Source organism: Mercenaria mercenaria, chromosome 8 (genome assembly GCF_021730395.1).
Source record: "Mercenaria mercenaria strain notata chromosome 8, MADL_Memer_1, whole genome shotgun sequence".
Classification (NCBI taxonomy): Eukaryota; Metazoa; Mollusca; class Bivalvia; order Venerida; family Veneridae; genus Mercenaria; species Mercenaria mercenaria.
In genome coordinates this window covers 3,751,389-3,769,734 of record NC_069368.1, presented here as the reverse complement: position 1 = coordinate 3,769,734, position 18,346 = coordinate 3,751,389, and the positions used below count along the sequence as shown (strand labels likewise).

At 35.5% G+C, this 18,346-nt stretch overlaps 1 protein-coding gene across 1 annotated transcript; it reads left to right on the top strand.

Moving 5' to 3' along the window:
• Nucleotides 1–4,123: 4,123 nt before the first annotated feature.
• Nucleotides 4,124–16,494, top strand: LOC123523181 (vesicular glutamate transporter 3-like). Its single transcript, XM_053550312.1, has 13 exons — nucleotides 4,124–4,286; nucleotides 4,735–4,913; nucleotides 8,048–8,187; nucleotides 8,618–8,732; nucleotides 9,745–9,832; nucleotides 10,308–10,394; nucleotides 10,683–10,822; nucleotides 12,491–12,494; nucleotides 12,802–12,854; nucleotides 13,258–13,390; nucleotides 13,602–13,718; nucleotides 14,063–14,190; nucleotides 15,141–16,494. The coding sequence occupies exons 2-13, from the start codon at nucleotides 4,764–4,766 to the stop codon at nucleotides 15,429–15,431; spliced, it is 1,446 nt and encodes a 481-aa protein (XP_053406287.1). The 5' UTR covers nucleotides 4,124–4,286; nucleotides 4,735–4,763; the 3' UTR covers nucleotides 15,432–16,494.
• Nucleotides 16,495–18,346: the final 1,852 nt, after the last annotated feature.

Here is an 18,346-nt window from a genome sequence, read left to right as displayed (position 1 = left end):
ATTTGCAAAACATCAATGAAGACAGTAACAATGATTGTTAAACAGTACATTATCTGTAATACAGTTTTCACTATACCTATACGCACTTAACAAGTAAAGGTAGCATTTGTTCAGATAAATTATTTTCTTGAAATATGAATAAGAAATGTCGGTAGGTACAATATATCAGTATGAAATATGAAGAAAGTACGATAGTATGATAGGCGTTCCTTGCATCTGGTGGTACAGCTCAAGTAGGTTTGAAGCTACGTCATCTTTATTGAGGCTGACATCTGGTGTTTGTGTTACGCATAAATACCTATCGTCACCCAGAAGAAGGGATTCCCTGAGTACAGCTTTCCTAAGGGCTTCAATACCACCTTTGGACGCCTGCAAATAAAAACAATGTGAATGTATTAGACAACACAATATTGTCATTCGTGTTATTAAGTACATGTATGAACAATCTTAGTTACCATGCCAGCCGCATCTAACAACATTCTCGATAATGCTTTTGGTAAAATAACATGTAAAAAAAAAATATAAGACGACTATCCCTTATAATACCGTCAATATTGTCATTCACGTAATTAAGTATGCATAGTCATTGTTACCATGCCAACCAAACTTTATAATGTCGTCGGGTAATATAAATTATTTAATTTCATCAGCATATATGTGCGTGTAAGTCAATAAATGTAGACGTTATTTACATATTTTGCATACTGTATTTACTAAGTTTTCATTAAATATTCCATTTTTGTACCTTTTCTAGATGTGTAATCCCTCTCAGGAAGTCGAACTCCCCGTCGGACTGACGGCATTCTTGGCAAATGAATTCACCGTCAACATTGCTCCATTGTTTGAAGTCAGACTGAGATATATCTTGGCACTCTCGATGAAACCACGCATCACACACCTGAAATAACAAAATATTATCCAATGCATATCCAAAATAGCTAGTTTAATCATATTTTAATGCTTATATACATATGAGCCGCGCCATGAGAAAACCAACATGGCTTTGCGAGCAGCATGGATCCAGACCAGCATATTTTAATGCTTATATACATATGAGCCGCGCCATGAGAAAACCAATATGGCTTTGCGACCAGCATGGATCCAGACCAGCCTGCGCATCTGCGCAGTCTGGTCAGGATCCATTCTGTTCGCTTTAAAAGTCTATTGCAATTAGAGAAACCGTTAGCGAACAGCATTGATCCTGACCAGACTGCGCGGATGCTGATCGCAAAGCCACTATGTTGGTTTTCTCCTGGCGCGGCTCATATGGTAAATACATAACAAAACATAGTTTTTAGAAACAGTTATTTTAAACTAGTATATTTGTTACCAAAAACAAACCTTCCTGGTTCTACCTACCTACCTATCTCTACCTACCCTACCTACCTACCTACCTCAGTATACCTACCTCTATCTATTATAGGTTACAACACCTGTACGTAATACTCGGAAAGAGCGGGCGTGGCAGTATGGGTAGATAGATAGCTGTTTTTCTTTATTCTGTATAAAATTGACATATTTCCAATGGCAGAAGCACACATCAGGACCCATTTTAAAATTCTGCAACTTATATTTTCTTGAATAATATTGTCAGTGCTGAATAAAAATCAAAAGAAAAGTGAGGGTCATGTTTGATGCAATTAAACACACAAACTGCAAAATCAGGTAATAATTGTGACCCCAAATTGTAGTGGTGGTGTATGATCTAAGTTTCCTTGAACAATTCTGTCATGCTGTTATTTCAGTATGAAAGTGCTTCCTACATGTCAACCATAGATCTGTCATGTGATTTCAGCAAAAAAAAAAAACTGCAAAGAAAATATTAAAAATAGCTCTACAGAGCAAAAAAAAAACTGAGGACTATTTGAATCTGCCATTAGGCGACTACCATTTTTTTTTTCGCGCCTTTTTCCTATTTAGTGTCTGTATCTATCTAACCACAGGTGCTTGAAGCTCTATCAACGAAATATATGTGCAGGTTAGATCTCTTGAAGTAGTATATTAGGTGGGTGGGATATGGTAATGCATATATTTATTGATAGAGCTTCAAGCGCCTGTGATCTATCTATCTATCTATCTACTGTCAGTATCCCGACATTTTTTCATGTAGTTCATGTAGAATAGAAGCCAGAACATCCTTAGATGTTAAGCATTGTCGCTTTTTAGGCCCATTTGAATTTGTTTTCCCAATTTGGTATTAATCAGTTATCATCATTATTATTATTATCATAAATTATCTTACAGTAATTCTATTCCATTTTGTCATAATATATTTGCCCACAGGCCTAGTAGGGTCCGGTACGTGAGAAGAAAACGAAGACAAAAAATGCATGTACACTCTCTTCACAGCCAAAATCAAGATTTTCACGCTTTTATTATCGAAAAAAAAAAATCCAAAAATAGTAAAGGTCAAGTAACAATACTTAACAAGCAGTTTTTAAAAGTCCTTTATCACTTTGTCGACTCTGAAAATTTTCTACTATACCATTGATAGCGTTTAACATGCACATGCATTTTCACACGTTACTGGAGGTAGATTTCAGCAACATCTATATTTTGGGACATAATAAAAATTAAACATAAACGCATTTACTTAATCAAAGAAACCTCTTTGATACAACATATTCAACAAAAGCGCAGCATACGGGTGCCATCGCTCGTCTTTAAGTGCTGGTCAGAATGTAAGAAAAGAGTTATAGTTCAATTTCTAAGTACAAAAAGGACCAAATTCTGACAAAATGCAGGTTAGAGTTATGGTTCTTGGCCTGCGTAGTCATTTATTGATGATAAACAAGTGTGTAAAGTTTCAAAGCTGTACCTTTTACATTTTTTAAGAAAAGGTGGACCTAAACAACAAATTTAACCAAGAAACTCAAATTTTCTAAGTACAAAAAGGGCCATAATCCTGACAAAATGCATATCAGAGTGACGGTTCTTGGCCTACACAGTCACATAATGATAATAAACAAGTGTGCAAAGTTTAAAAGCTATAGCTCTTATAGCTTTTGAAAAATGAAGGACCTAAACAACAATATTAACCAAGAAACTGAAACTTTCGAACTACAAAAAGAGCTATAATTTTGACAAAATGAACATTTTAAAAGAAAGGCTAAACCTGCGTAAGGTTTGTGGACGCTGGATATCGCATTTATCGACCCCTGAGCCAAGAGAGGGAGATGATAGAAAAAGCTTCCGCCCTGCTCGTCAGATATAAAGACAAGGAATTTTGGAGTATCAAAGAAATTGTTACAGTTGATAAGACGTGGATATACTTTTTAGCCTGATAGTAAAGAAAACAATAAAATTTGCGTAGGTGAAAATAACGAGATGACCGTTATTGCTGAGCGGAGCAGAAGCGTCAGACGGGTTATGTATGCCCTATTCTTTGACTCCGATGGGTTTGTGGCTCCAGTCCCTGTCCTTGAACACAGTAGTGTTACTGGTACTATTTACAAAGAAAACGTCCTCTCTGCTGTTCTCGACCACTACACAGCAAAACGCCCAAAGGACAGGGGCGCGTAGCATAAGGCTGCTACATAACAACGCCCCGGCCTGTCGTTCAGCCGTAGTACAGGAATACTTAAAGGGGAATTAAACTTAGTCTTTACTTACACGCCATATAGCCCTGATCTCTCCTCTTGTGACTTTTGGTTGAACCCATGCATTAAATCATTCTTAAAGGGTGTTGCTTTGAGACGCACAGCGCAGTTGGAAGCGCTCTGTACCAGTGTATAAACAGTATGCCTAAAGAGCGCTCTCGAAAATGCATTTTCTGAGTGGCTTTTGCGTCTGGAAAAGTGTGTACAGTCAGGTAGAGAGTACTTTAATTACGTAGTCACTTCTTGGAGAATGACTGAGGTATGGATAACCCGCCACTGTACAATGAATCAGTGTGTTTTTCACATTTACTGGAAATTTAGCCAGAATACACAAATAAAGAATTATATACATCAAATAGATCTAACAATGGTCATTGAATGGTTGCCTTTAATGATAAGACACAGGATACAATAGCCTTACACCGGCTTTGATTCGAAGAAATGCCCGAAAAATTGACGTATTTTGGAAGATAAATATAGTAAATAGTCCATTGTTTCAATTCTATAAAAAAGGATAAAAACAACAAGAAGTGTGCAGTGATTTTGCATGAGTCAACCTTTTCCTTGTATCAAGTGTCTACTTTCCTTCTTGAAGTAGAAAATGAAAGTTAACTAACTACATCTCAGTCAGTAGGCTATCTGTGATAAAAAGGATGTTAAAATACAAATTTTGATTTGAAATAAAACGTAAGTTTTACTTTTTTATTTATCTTATTTTGTGTTAGGTCAAAGTGTTTTGCTACTGGGATATAGTGGTAAATTTATTTAAGTTAAAGGAAGTCATTGGAAATGGGTCGTGGCAAACATCCTACTCATGAATTATCTTTGCAGACATGTAATAAGTATATAAAAAGTGGACTTCCGCCGTATGGCGCAATAGTCACTAATATATACTCAACCAATATATAAAATGTTAATGATAAAATGTCCGGAATACAAAAAAAAAAAAAAAATGAAAAATACAAATTAATCATTGCAAACACTACTTTCAGTTTCGGATCTTAATTGCACTTGTACTACTTGCCCTGAAGAGCGACGCTGTTTACATTTTCTCACGGACTTATCATACTTATAACAAGCCACACTTGTTTCTTGTCAACACTTGCGTGTGATTTTGACTTATGTCTTTTGCTAGTTAACTAGAATAACTTTGGCAACAGAAAAATGGGTTGTGCGTGTGGCAGACGACACTTGGTTGTGTTCATGACGTTTCTAGGAATGTTGATATCCATCGGATCCAGAGAAGTATTTACGATGGTAGTGACGCACTTGCTGGGGCTGGACGAGGCTAAAGGCGGGATAATAAAATTAAAGGTGATTTCTCGCGTTAAAAACCTCTTTCATGCAGTCCTAAGTTTGTATTGCAGCTATTTGTGTTGTCTTTTTATTCTACATTGCGAAATACTATAATAATAATGAGCCTGATTAATTGTTCTGAATATGATACGAAACCTGATTTTTAAAGAACTTAAAACAATTAATTACCGATATACAGTGTAACTTCCGAAAACCGGACCTTCTGAAAACCGGAAACCTTTGAAAACCGTACGAAACTCATGGTCCCGTTTTTTCTGTTCTTATTTCTATATATTTTTAACTTCTGAAAACCGGAACTTCCGAATTCTGAAAACCGGACGATTTTTGAAGCACCATTTATATTTTAACACTAAAATTGACTTCCGAAAACCGAACAACAAAATATTTGCTGGATTAAAAGTGTCACCTGATAATCCAAAAACGCTGTCAACATGTTCTTTTGTTTATCTATTAGCGACACGTGTTGATTTTGACACGATATATATTCACAATGATCACTTGATGCAAAAGTAAGGAAGTAATTAGCGATTATTTTCATTTGTATTCAGTTTAGTGTTAAAAACTTTCTTAATGTTTGAACAAAAGAAAGACAGGTGTTTTAAATGATTTAGTTACATCGATTAAACTATGCATTATCAACATTAATTAAAATTTAATGTTGACAAACTCGGGACTCCAAAGATGGTAAAATGTAAGTGGAAAATGTTTTCGTAAATGCTATTACTAAAGTTATGTTGTTTTTTCTTATATTTGTTATTTATGTATTTATTATCCTTAATAGTTGTAATTAATTATTTGATTAACTAATTAATTTCTTTATATGAAATTGTAAAATTAAAAACTTTAAAATAATAATCTCCTTTATCCTACGTGTAAGAAAACATAAATATTATGCACCTCATCCACTTTGTCTACAAACTTTCAAACTTCCGAATTCCGGAAACTTCCAAAAACCGAACTTTTAGTCTGGTCCGGAGGTCGTTCGGTTTTCGGAAGTTACACTGTACCAGGAAGTTTGAATTCAACGCAAATATACCTGCGGTTGTTATGGCAAAACAATGTACATCTCTTTATCAGAAAACATATTTTTACATGAATAAATGTTCGTGGCTGAATTACAGTCTGTGAATAAATGAAACTTCCTGATTGCTTGGACTTAACAATGAATATCTTTGCTTTTTAGCCAGTGCTTAAGCAGCTGGCTATAGCTCTAAATCAACTACTAAGTTTCAACCTCGTGTCGTTTGAGTTTTCCTTCTTTTTCTATGTGACCGCATCACACAAATATTCAGGACGTGTAAAAAAGTCCCATATTTATTTTTTATAATCTTGATATTGTGTGAGTGTGTGAGCTGCTGAGGACTACTGTTTTAAACAATAAAAACAAGCAGAAACAGATTCTGAAATAATTATGAACTTTATATTCACATTCGAAAGATCGGAATCACTCCGCTCTAGGGTTAGGATTAAGGGTTGGCCCCACCCTGAGACAAACTTAGTTTTACATAGAGTTGTATGGGGAAAACCTTTAAGAATCTTCTTGTTTTGAACCACAATGCACAGAGCTTAGATATTTGGCATGTAGCATTGTTTAGTGGACCTCTACCAACATTGTTCAAATTATGACCGGTCTATGCACAAGGAAATGTTGATTCTTCAGGTGTGTCGGTTGAAATATCACTCAGTAAGCACTGGCTATCAGTCCTTTCAGGGCTTTGATTAGTTGTAAGTCACACCAGCAAGGTCATGTGGAAAATGTTCACTTTCCAGGTTTAATAGGGAAGGCCGTAAAAGCTCCTCCGGACATAATTCCAGCTACCTGGGTAGAACCGCTTACCCACCGTAAGGCTACCCGCACAGTAACTGTTTCTTGGGAGTAAAAGAATCACTACATCCCAAGCAGGGTTCGAAAACTGGTGTGAGAAATACACTATTGCAAATATAGTATTGCAATATATAGTATTGTCCGTGCTCGCATTTTTTAATATAATAATAATAATAATAATAATAACTACTACTAGTAATAATAACAATAACAATAATAATATTAATAAAAATACTACTACTACTACTACTACTAATAATAATAATAATGGGAGCGGTGGTCTAGTGGTTAAGCTGTCGGCCGCTCCACCAGAGTGTCGTGGGTTTAAGCACCGCTGGGGTCACGACCATGCCCTTCTTATATGACAATAGTACCAGTTTTCGAGGAAGCGGACTCGATAGGTGTTCAAATAAGCTTGAAGCTTTTGTAACGCTGCGCGTGTTTCACGTAAAGTTTCTTTGGGGAATTTTAGCTAAAATTCAGTTTTTCGGGTATTTATTATTTTTCGCTTGAGTCCACTTAATTGAGGAATTAGCAAAATCCAGATTCTGTTTCTTCTTTTATTCAGTTTTCAACAACAATATATGGATGTCCACATAACAACAATATATTTCTAAAAACACAACTACAGTAATCAAAACTTTGTAATTATCTAGTCGGATATCTCGACAGGAAACACAGAAGTATGTGTCCTTCTTATTTCGTAGGTAAAACTCTTCTGATTTCTGTTATCGTTGATATTTTATGATGTTCATGACAACATTTGAATTAACCAATCACATTGCAGGACACCTACATGTCCCCTAGCAACAAATCTCGCATACCGCGATACCTAGTGAGATTTCACGTGATTTCACGTGGCCAAGGACCTTTGTCTGCGTGTCAAAAGATTATTATCTTACTAAACAGATATAAAGATTATGTAATAAAATGTAATTAACAGACATTTAAAAGCAATTACTTTGACACTGCAAGATTTTATCAATCTAGTAAGAAATAAAACATTTCTATAATTACAGCATGCATTTTTTTGTTCTTTTAAGATTATTCACAAAATTCAAGTTTTTACAATATACAACTATTTTTAAACATTTTAAAACAAATAATTTAACCGTTGTTAACACTTATGTCACTGCATGACACTTTCATCACAATCAAGCTAAAATAAATTAGTATAAACTAAGAATGATAATAGTAATAGTAATAAGAATAACACGTTTGGTCTCCTATTCTATATAAAAAAAATAATAATAAAGAAAACAGGAGATAATCACAACACCGAACATTTTTTTTTGTATTCTAACAGTGTTGTAATAACAGTTACACAAACTTTCACCAAAACTGGCCATCGGAAAACAGGATCCTGTTCCAGACGTATTATTTCGTTGGGACCATTTTCACACAGGTACCAGGTGGAATTCTGGCGGCAAGATTTTCACCGAGACGGTAAACATTTTCAAAAATCAATAGCAACAGCGTCATTTTATTCTAAAGCATATTTTCTAAACAGTCAAAGTTTAATTGCATGTGAAAGCATTTTTTAAACGGTTTATGCACCCTAAATATTCTTACAAAACCGTTTATATAGTTAATTGAAAGTATCTTAATCATTTTACAGTTTTACAGTAAACCAGATTCATATATTAGGCGAATTTAACATTCTCGCAAAAATCCCGAATTTTCAGACTGATTAGAACCAAGTGACAATGATAAAGAAGTGCGAGGATTTTGTTTGACAAAACATTTTACACTCCTACAGAAGATCATTGCTTCTGAGCTCCTTAAACGTAAATTTGAAAGAAATCTTTAATGTTTATTTTAATTGGGTTACGAAGTTTAGAACAGTGATGGCTTATAATGAATAACAATTTTACAGCGTCTGCGGCGTTGCGGTATTTCTGACAAGTGTTCTTACCATTGCCATCCGGTTTGCGCTACAGTACCAGTCCTGGCTTGTGTCCCTCATTCGGATACTTCAGGGTATTATAGAAGTAAGTACATTTGCATTTACCAAAGTTAGAAGACATGCGTAAACCATGTTTCTGTCATATTACAGATTTTTTTTGTTGGGTTTAAAGTCAAAATGACATACTAGTAATTACAGGTCATATGGCGACTTTCCAGCTTTTTTATGGTAGAAGAAGACTCCTGGAGCCCTTCCAGACAATATTTCAGGTACACACAGGCACTTGGATAGAACAGCCAACCCTCCATAAGCCAGCTGGATGGCTTCCTCACATGAAAAAAAAATCCACACTTTGGGCGAGCTTTCGAATCCACAGCGGTGAGGGCAAGTGATTCAAAATCAGCAACCTTAACCACCCTGCAATGGATGCCCCAGTTTTATAGAAACATTTTTACAATCACATCTGTTAGTAAATCAACCCTACCGTTCGTTAAAGCATTTTTTAAGTAAATCAAATAAGACCAAATAGGTACATGTGTTTTTCATTCTATGTCTTAGTAAAGATGGATTCTCCCCTGGTAAGGCGAAAGTGTGTTTGATCATGACACATGGCTGCCGATTAACTAAGATTCTTTTCTAATGGGGGAACACTGACATACCTGCCTTTGTAGAGAGGTATTCTGCTTTCCTGAGTTGTCGTTAACAGAGGGTATACTTATTAGTACTGTATATCTTCTTTCAGCAGAAATATAGTAAATAATCTCGAAATCTCGAATAACCACGAAACTGAAGTTTGTGCGGAGGACAAAATTTGATAAAACGAGAATGGCTTTATCTTATCAATTTAATCCATTGGTAACAAAACAGATGTAGAAAGTCACCCAGACTTTATGCATTTTCATGTACTTTTATTGACAGGTAGCACGTTAAGCTTGTTAAATAATACAATGCACATTTTGTCGTGCGAATTCGAGTACTTAAAGCAACAACTTTTCGAACAAATTGATCGTTCTCACGAGTGTTTGTTAAAGCATGCACGATATATTGGTACAACAGTAACGCTGTTACATGTATCATATATGAATTAACTCTTGCAGGGCGCTATCGTACCTTCCTTCAATGGTATTATTGCTGCCTGGGCTCCAAAATCGGAGAAAAGTGTCCTTGTTACGATCTCATACTCCGGTAAGATGATGCACACGCACGCACACACGTACACATGTACACACCAATGTTTGGTTAACTTTTTTCTCTGGAATAGTTTTACAAACTGAATAAATATTCTAAAGGAATAGTCAACAATATTAAGGACACCCGAAGGGTTGTGTTATTTTCATAGCCATATTATGTATTTCTAAAAAAGAAAACTCATGTGTGATAACTTCCCAATAAACATTTTTACATAAACATTTTTATAAATTAACTGATCGGATAAACGTGAGTGCATGTATACTTTGACCTTGATGAAATTGACCAAATTAGAAAAAAAAATGTATAAAAAATATGTCGCCTTGAAAGTTGTTTTCCAACACTAGTGTTCAGTGTCGTCCTAACCATTCTGGCCTTCTTGGCTGTTGTGAAACATTACTATTTCTATTACTATTTTTTCAAATTGTTCAGTATTTGTAGGGAAATAGTAACTTTTGTTTTCACTATTCAGGGGCATATCTGAGTGCAGCGGTGGCCGCTATCACATCAGGGATGCTTATATGCAAGGTCAGCTGGGGTTCCGCCCTCTTTGTTTATGGTAAGCAACATCAGACGAATAGCGAAACTGAGATATGTTACAAAGCTCTTTTATCGTAAATACATATAGTTAATATAATTTCATATTATCATATCGACTTTTAGCCAAAGAAAGTGGTATGTGCATTGCGTATACGCCATTGATAAGTTGTAACAGTTACAATTACTTGACATAAATGTGATAAATTTTCTTTTGAAATTTTATATTTAGTTTTATTCTGTTAGATATCAAGATGTGAAATAACAGCAGGCATAATGCAGTGTTGTCGTTCTGATTTCCACTCCCCAGGTGCAGTCGGAGTCTTGTGGTCACTCATTTGGTTGTGTGCCATTCATGATAGTCCTGCGTCGTGTCCAGGTATCAGCGACAGGGAGAAAGAACTGTTCAGAAGTGAAGGACACCATTCCAGGCCTGGCTCAAATATCCATGTAACTACATTGGACCTTCATTCTTTGTTTCGTTATTGATATATCAAACTTTTAGAAGACGATAAATGAAATTTTAGTGCTATATCAATAAAGTGAATTGCCATGGTAGCAACGAACCAGTAAAATCTAACCTCACGCCCCAAGCACCGGCTGAACCGGAACTCTGTTAAAGTAAACTTGAAAGCACTCGATTCTTGATTCCCAAACCAGAAAACACTGGGGTGGCATGTTGCAGCTGCCACACGGCACTTAGAGACAGCTGATGTAAAAGTTAATAAAATCTGTAAGAAGAGAAAGCATAGAACGCAACCAAGCAAAATAATAGCAGACTTGGTGTGATTCGGTCTGTTAATCATCGGAGGCGTAAATGAATGTGAAACATTATTGAAAGGGAATTTGTCCCATAGTCCGAACCGCGTAGTAGCAACGAACCAAGACAGGAAGTTTGGTCAAAAGCATGGACCGTGGACCAGAACACTGACTAAAGGAATTTTGGTCAAAAGCCTTTACCACGTACCAAGACGTTGTCTAAAGAAATTTTTGACCCATCACCTGAACTATGTACCAAAACATTGTCGAGAAATTTTGACCCATTGTCTGTACCCATACAAAGGTACTTTCAAAAGGTATTTTGACCCATTGTCTGTACCACATACAAAGACATTTTCGAAAGGATTTTTGAACCAAAGTCTGAATCATGTACCAAGACGTCGCCAAAAGGAAATTTGACATTGTTGTACCACATAAAGTACTTTCAATGATTTGCCAAGTCGAAGATGTAGCAGCTTGCTGAAAGAATTTTGACTCATTGTCTGTACCACATACAAAGGCATTGTCGAAAGGAATTTTGGCCCAATGTAGCATCTTTTTGGAAACATGTACCAAGACATTGCCGGAATATTTTGACCTATTGTCTGTACTAAATACAAAGTCATTCTCGAAAGGAATTTTGACCCATAGCCTGAATCATGTACCAAGACATTGTCGAAAGAAATTTTGACCCATTGTCTGTACCATGTACCAAGACATTGTCGAAAGAAATTTTGACCTATTGTCTGTACCATGTACCAAGACATTGTCGAAAGGAATTTTGACCGATTGTCTGTACCACATTTTTTTACAAAGGCATTTTCGAAAGGAATTTTGACCCGTAGTCTGTACCATGTACCAAGACATTGTCGAAAGGAATTTTGACCCATTGTCTGTACCACATACAAAGCCATTTTCGAAAAGAATTTTGACCCGTAGTCTGAAGCATGTACCAAGACATTGTCGAAAGAAATTTTGACCCATTGTCTGTACCACATACAAAGCCATTTTCGAAAGAATTTTGACCCGTAGTCTAAAACATGTACCAAGGACATTGCTGAAAAAGAAAGTTTTGACCCACATTCAGACATGCAAGACCATTGACCATTGTTGTAAGGACAGTTGGTTCGTAGGCTGAACCACGCACAAAATGAATTTGATGTTCGCAATGAAAAATAATACATATATTCTCAAGACATGTCTAAAAATTTTGACAATATCTGGTACATGTACATAACTATGTTAAATTGGTTAGCATATCAATATTTGATCATCAAAAATTATTGTACATGTATATATATAAATATATATTAGCCATTATTGCTTACATTCTTAATAAAATTTGTTTGAACATTTCAGTTCCGTGAAATCATGGAAGATTTGACATCTTTGCATTGAGTGCTATATATGTAGCATCTTTTGTAGAAATTGATTTATTTTGTCCTGACTGCAGATCCTATATTCGAAGATTTTTAATGGATTCTAGCTGGCGAGTAACTATTGTGTTGTTATGATAAATATTGGTGTTTGTGTATAATGGATTTGGCATATGTGATTGTGTGATACATGGCATGGCATTTTATTTCATGACTCGGCGGTCTATAATTTGTTCCTGGATGTAAAGTGATAAAGATCCAGTTTGTGCAAAATAACTGATTTATATTTTACAGATGTTTGTTGCATATTGGCACTGACGTTAAGACTCGAAGAAATCTATGAAAATGTATACTGATGTATTTATTCTATCTTCTTCCCAGATCACCTACATAATAAAGTAAACATTACCGAATCCTTCGATTTTCATGAAAGTGGAATAAATTGTGTTATTTATGAACCGAGGTTTCCAACTAAGCTTTATTTGTTTGCCTCTGATGAATATAGAATAGTTTTATTATGCAATAAACCTGACAAGATTCGTGACCATGTTTTTGTAGGCTTAAGAAATCCTGACAGTCCATAACAAAATGATATTCGTCCTCAAGTGCATTGCACCTTGTACATATAGGTCATCATAAGGGATACTTTCTGGTTTTCTCCATCTGTCTGTTTCCACTGCAAGTGTATGAGAGGCTAATCTTAATATATACAATGCAAATTGAAATATTTTATTATTATTATTATTTCAGATTGGGATTTGGTCGTCAATTCCGCACGTAATGATGACTGTAGTGGTGGTGAGTGGGGGATTTACTGTAGACGCACTCATCAAACGTAAAATTGTATCAACAACAATAGCCAGGAAAACAGCTGAAACCATTGGTAATTAATAAAAATCAATGTACACAATGTATAGAAAATTGTCAGGTTCACCAAATTAAGTTTCCAAAACTTCTTAATTGGTAAGTCAGCGGTGTAAAAAATAGTTAAACTTATAGTTCTTACTTTAAGTATTATGCATTAGTAGGTGTAGTTGTACATATCTACTGCTTCAATGTTGTATATTCCTCGAATTCTTGCTTTATTTCTAAAGGGTTTGGCGTGGAATCTGGCTGCCTTCTAGCTTTAGGTTTGGCACCTCACTTATCCAAGGGGGCGGGTATAGCAATATTGTGTGTAGGAGTTGGGGTCAGTGGAATAGCCATATCAGGTGAGACTGACTACATATGAGGTACAGAACATGTGGCATATCCCTAGTTATCTTTACCCATAGTTTAAACAGATCTATATTCAACGATATAAATACTGCGTGCGTGTGTTAACATAATTATGTATGTAAATATATGCTTTTACGTAGATCTATATTAGTGAAAGACGTAATTAGATAATTAAAACAAGAAGAGTCCTTCTTCTATTCTTGACCTTTGACATTTGAAATTATGGATTATTTTTTTTGTAATTAGGTTTATTTGCATTTGATAACAATTAGCTTAATTTTCTCGCACAGTCCATAGTATGTTTAAGTATATGAAAATAATTATTATTTCCATACAGGTTACCAGGTGAATCCGCTGGATCTGGCCCCCAGGTATGCAAGCGTGTTAACAGGAATTGCCAGACTGGGAACCATTGGATCAGTTATTAGTACCGTTATAGCCGAACAACTGCCGGGAAGGACACATGTATGTATCTATGTTTTAATGAGGACCTGAACTAAAGAGCTAACCCACATTTTGCTATTTTGCAGATATCAAAAAAATACTAAAAGCACATTTCTAAGGAGACGGTTAGATCGATCTATCAATATTAACATATCAAAATTTTAATAGTATTAAATTACACAAACGTATAATTCTATTCACGTTAGATCTAGTACCAAAGCACATTTTCAACAAGTCACAAAAATACACATGAAAGATGCCTGTTTGGAAACTTAGAAATATCCGCAATACAGAAATAAGGAAGTGTATTTTTTTATTTTTACCAGGAAATGTTTAAATTTCACACACATATTAAATGCTCTTTTACGATTGGGCATGACAACGCATTAATTTTGTTGTCATTTTCTTCCCTCATAACGTTTGTCGCTAGTTTGTAAATTCTAGATGTTTTAGTGTATTTTTGTGACTTTTCAAAATGAACGAATTTATATGATAGCTTAATGTTTTTTTGTTGTTTTTTTTTGAAATTGTGAGAGCTTATCAACAGCAAATTTGTTTAAGCATAGACTAAATTTCAAAATTGTACGTTTAGTAATTTTCAAATTATATGCAAAAGAACAAATGTCTGGTTTGTTGTTTTGTTCAGCATATTTAAAGATCGATTTTGACTGTAGCCTCCACAATACTATAGTTTGGCGCACTTGCTGATTAGAAGTCTAGAATGAAGTCCTTGGCTTTCGTTAATCTAGCTTTATTGTGTAACGTTAATTTGGTAACTGAACTATACCGTAATCAGCAAAACAAGTTCATAACCGCGCATCGCATAGAAATATTGGAACACGTAAGTTTTGCAGGTTAGACATTTTAATGTCTATCAATTGTGTATGACCTAGCCATAAATATTATATTACAAGAAAAAGTTAAAACCACAACGACTTTAAATTAGACATGATTTTCTTTATTATTGACAGAAGCCAAGCGACTGGAAAATTGTTTTCATAGTCGCCGGATCCCTTCATCTAGCTGGTGTACTGTATTATTTGGTGTTTGCTTCCGGAAAACGACAGACGTGGGCAGGTGACGACCTAACGCTCTCTGTAGAACATCGCGGTCATATGCAGAACGTGGTCGAGGAGAACGCTGCTGGGTACGACTCGGACGATGAGAAGGAGTCACTGTTGTCAAAAAGTCTACGAGTTGAGAGGCTAGCAGACGATAGCGATGAATACGAAGAACCATCATGGTTCATGAACACTATATAGAAGCCATCATCATGGTTCATGAACACTATATAGAATCCATCATCATGGTTCATGAACACTATATAGAATCCACCATCATGGTCCATGAACACTATATAGAATACCGCTACCTTGATGATAGAGTGTTTCTATATTATTTGTACACTGTTTATAGTTTATGAAAAATATAATATGAGGTTATTTAACAGTGTTGAGTACAACACTGAATTCTGTTGGACGAGTTCAAAACAGTAGTAACATGTCAAACCAGTAAATCAAAAAAAGTCCCTACTGGAAACTTAACTTTAGAAAATTGATTTGATAACTTGTCAAGGTTACACTCTACCAATTCAAGTCCTTATTTATTTCATATTAATAACAAAACATTCAGACCTCATTTTCAGCACTTTAGAGCATTTCAATGATATGAAAACCATATATGGTCATTTAGTATAACATGTCTTCTTATCAAAAACAAAAAAATATTGACATGTTATGTTGAATATAAGAAAAATAATCTGTTCTGAGAAACATCACCCTCTAGAAATGCCCCCATGAAAACAGCCGTTTAGCAGTTACGCGTAGGTAGACATTTTTCGCAAAGAATAAAACTTATTCCAAGAAATTTACAATGAAAATGGTCTAGATCTATTCTCAATACTATAAGCAATAAACATAAGCCAAAAATTTAACTGTCACCTCCTCATGTCACTCATTATACCAGATTTCATCCATAGCATGGAACTACATTTTGGACTACTTCACATGTAACACTGAGTAGTCACTTCCGGTTTGGTGTAATCCGTCCTCAACGGACTATCTGATACTAGTAAGTAATATTGTCACCAATGACGCGTTTAATTACCCAGTCCGACTATCACTTCATTATGTATTTATTTATACGTAATACAGGGGTGGGAATTATGCCAGATCGTATTTTATATATCTGGATTTCACAGCGTGTTATAACATTTAGAAGTATATATGTATATAGTTTTGAATATAGTGTCACTGGCGATTTTTTTAACAATTATCTTTTGAAATATTGTGTTACATTATGTTTTAATAGAATATGGGATCAGTCTTTTATTTTTGTTTTACAGCGTGGTACATGAAATAATGATACATATACATGTTTAAGTTGTCTGTTGGTAAATTTTGACCCGTCGTCATATAGTTTTACTAGTTATTTCTTTTTCATACTGGATAATATCGTATAGTCTGAAATTTTCTGTCCAGCCCTTTCTCCTTCATTGTCTGGTTTTTGAAGTTGAGTGAACGATTAGCTGTCGTACACAGAAACACAGAGTTCTTCTTGATGAAACGATGACAGAGTGATTGGTTACTGCCGAGACGCCAGTCATCGACCATTTCATTTAAACTTCTTTTCACATAATTATGATATTATTTGTGTATTTGTTATTTATGCTGTAGCCCTGATGTACCTGCTCGCTTAATTTGCTATGTAAGCTATACTGGATACCTTGTAAACAGTTTAAGCCAGATTAGCCTCTTACTCATCCCAGCTCTAACTTCACCAAACACCCCAATAATCCAAGCAAGCTGAGGAGAGAGAGGAGGAGACAGAGAGAAATACTAAGCTCGAAAAGAAGTGGAGATAGATAAGGAAAGCCACACTATCTATTACTAATAGGCTTAGCAAAATTACAAAGAATCCCCTTACAATCTACTTTGTACTACATATATAGTCGTAAAATCAATACCAGTCCATCAAACCTAATAAATCCAGTCAATGAACCGGAAGCTCACTGCCTTTGGGGGATAGTATGACCGTTTTTGTTCTTTGTTTTGTTTTTGGTTTAACGCCGTTTTCCAATGTTCAGTATTTCAGTCATGTAGCGGCGGGCAGTTAACCTAACCAGTGTTCCTGGATTCTGTACCAGTACAAACCTGTTCTCCACATGAATTATCAGAGGTGGAGGACGAATGATTTCAGACACAATGTCTTTTATCAAATCGTCACGGAGAACATACGCCCAGCCCGGGAATCGAACTCGCGACCCCGCGATCCGTAACCCAACACTCTTCCTTCTGAGCTAAGCGCGCGGGCTTAGTATGACCGTTGGTCCGTTGGCCTGAAACGGAAAACAAAAGTGCCACCTAAGGCAAGGCACACCCATACCAAATGGAATGCCATCCAGCTAAAACCATGTTATTACATATTCCGCATGAGCTTTTAAGTGGCGAAAAATACTGGTGAGAATACAGGAACTTAACGTCAATATAATGCTTATCCATCCCCATCTAACAAAATCAAAACGTCTAAGAAGGCGTATTGGGTTCATAAAACATATCTGGTGAACAAATATAAGGTAAATTAAACATCTTTAATTGTAATAACGAAAAGATCCGGGTATTGTAGCTCAACATAACGTCCCAACAAACCAGGTATGGCAGCCCGTTTACCGCCATAAAACCCATGGTACACTACCATTGAACACACAGGGTCTAATTGGCAATCTTCAATGATCAACGGTGGCAAAAGCTGTTCCAACATTATAATAGATCAAAATTCCCCTTCTGTTGTAGTGGAAAAATAATTCAATTTCTGGAAATTAAAAAATGTTTTATTCTGACTCATGCTCAACTAGAACATTTCAGTTCCATTTGGTCTACATACTATTACTATAATAATAGTTCAACATATTATCAATCCGGATTGAGTGTTAAACGTCTTTAGAAGATCAACAATGAACAGCAACTTATTATATATTCTAACACGACCAGCAAATAACCTACATACATGTAGAGCAAAATCTATCTCGGGTTATTCTGCAATAAACCACTCGCGTGCAATGACGTCATCCGATCCAGGTGCGTAGCACGGTCGTAAAAAGTAGTTACCATTTTTTCTAACACTGTTGATACTAGTATGTCGTGTTAGAATCGAAATAATAAGTTCCCAAGTGTGATTT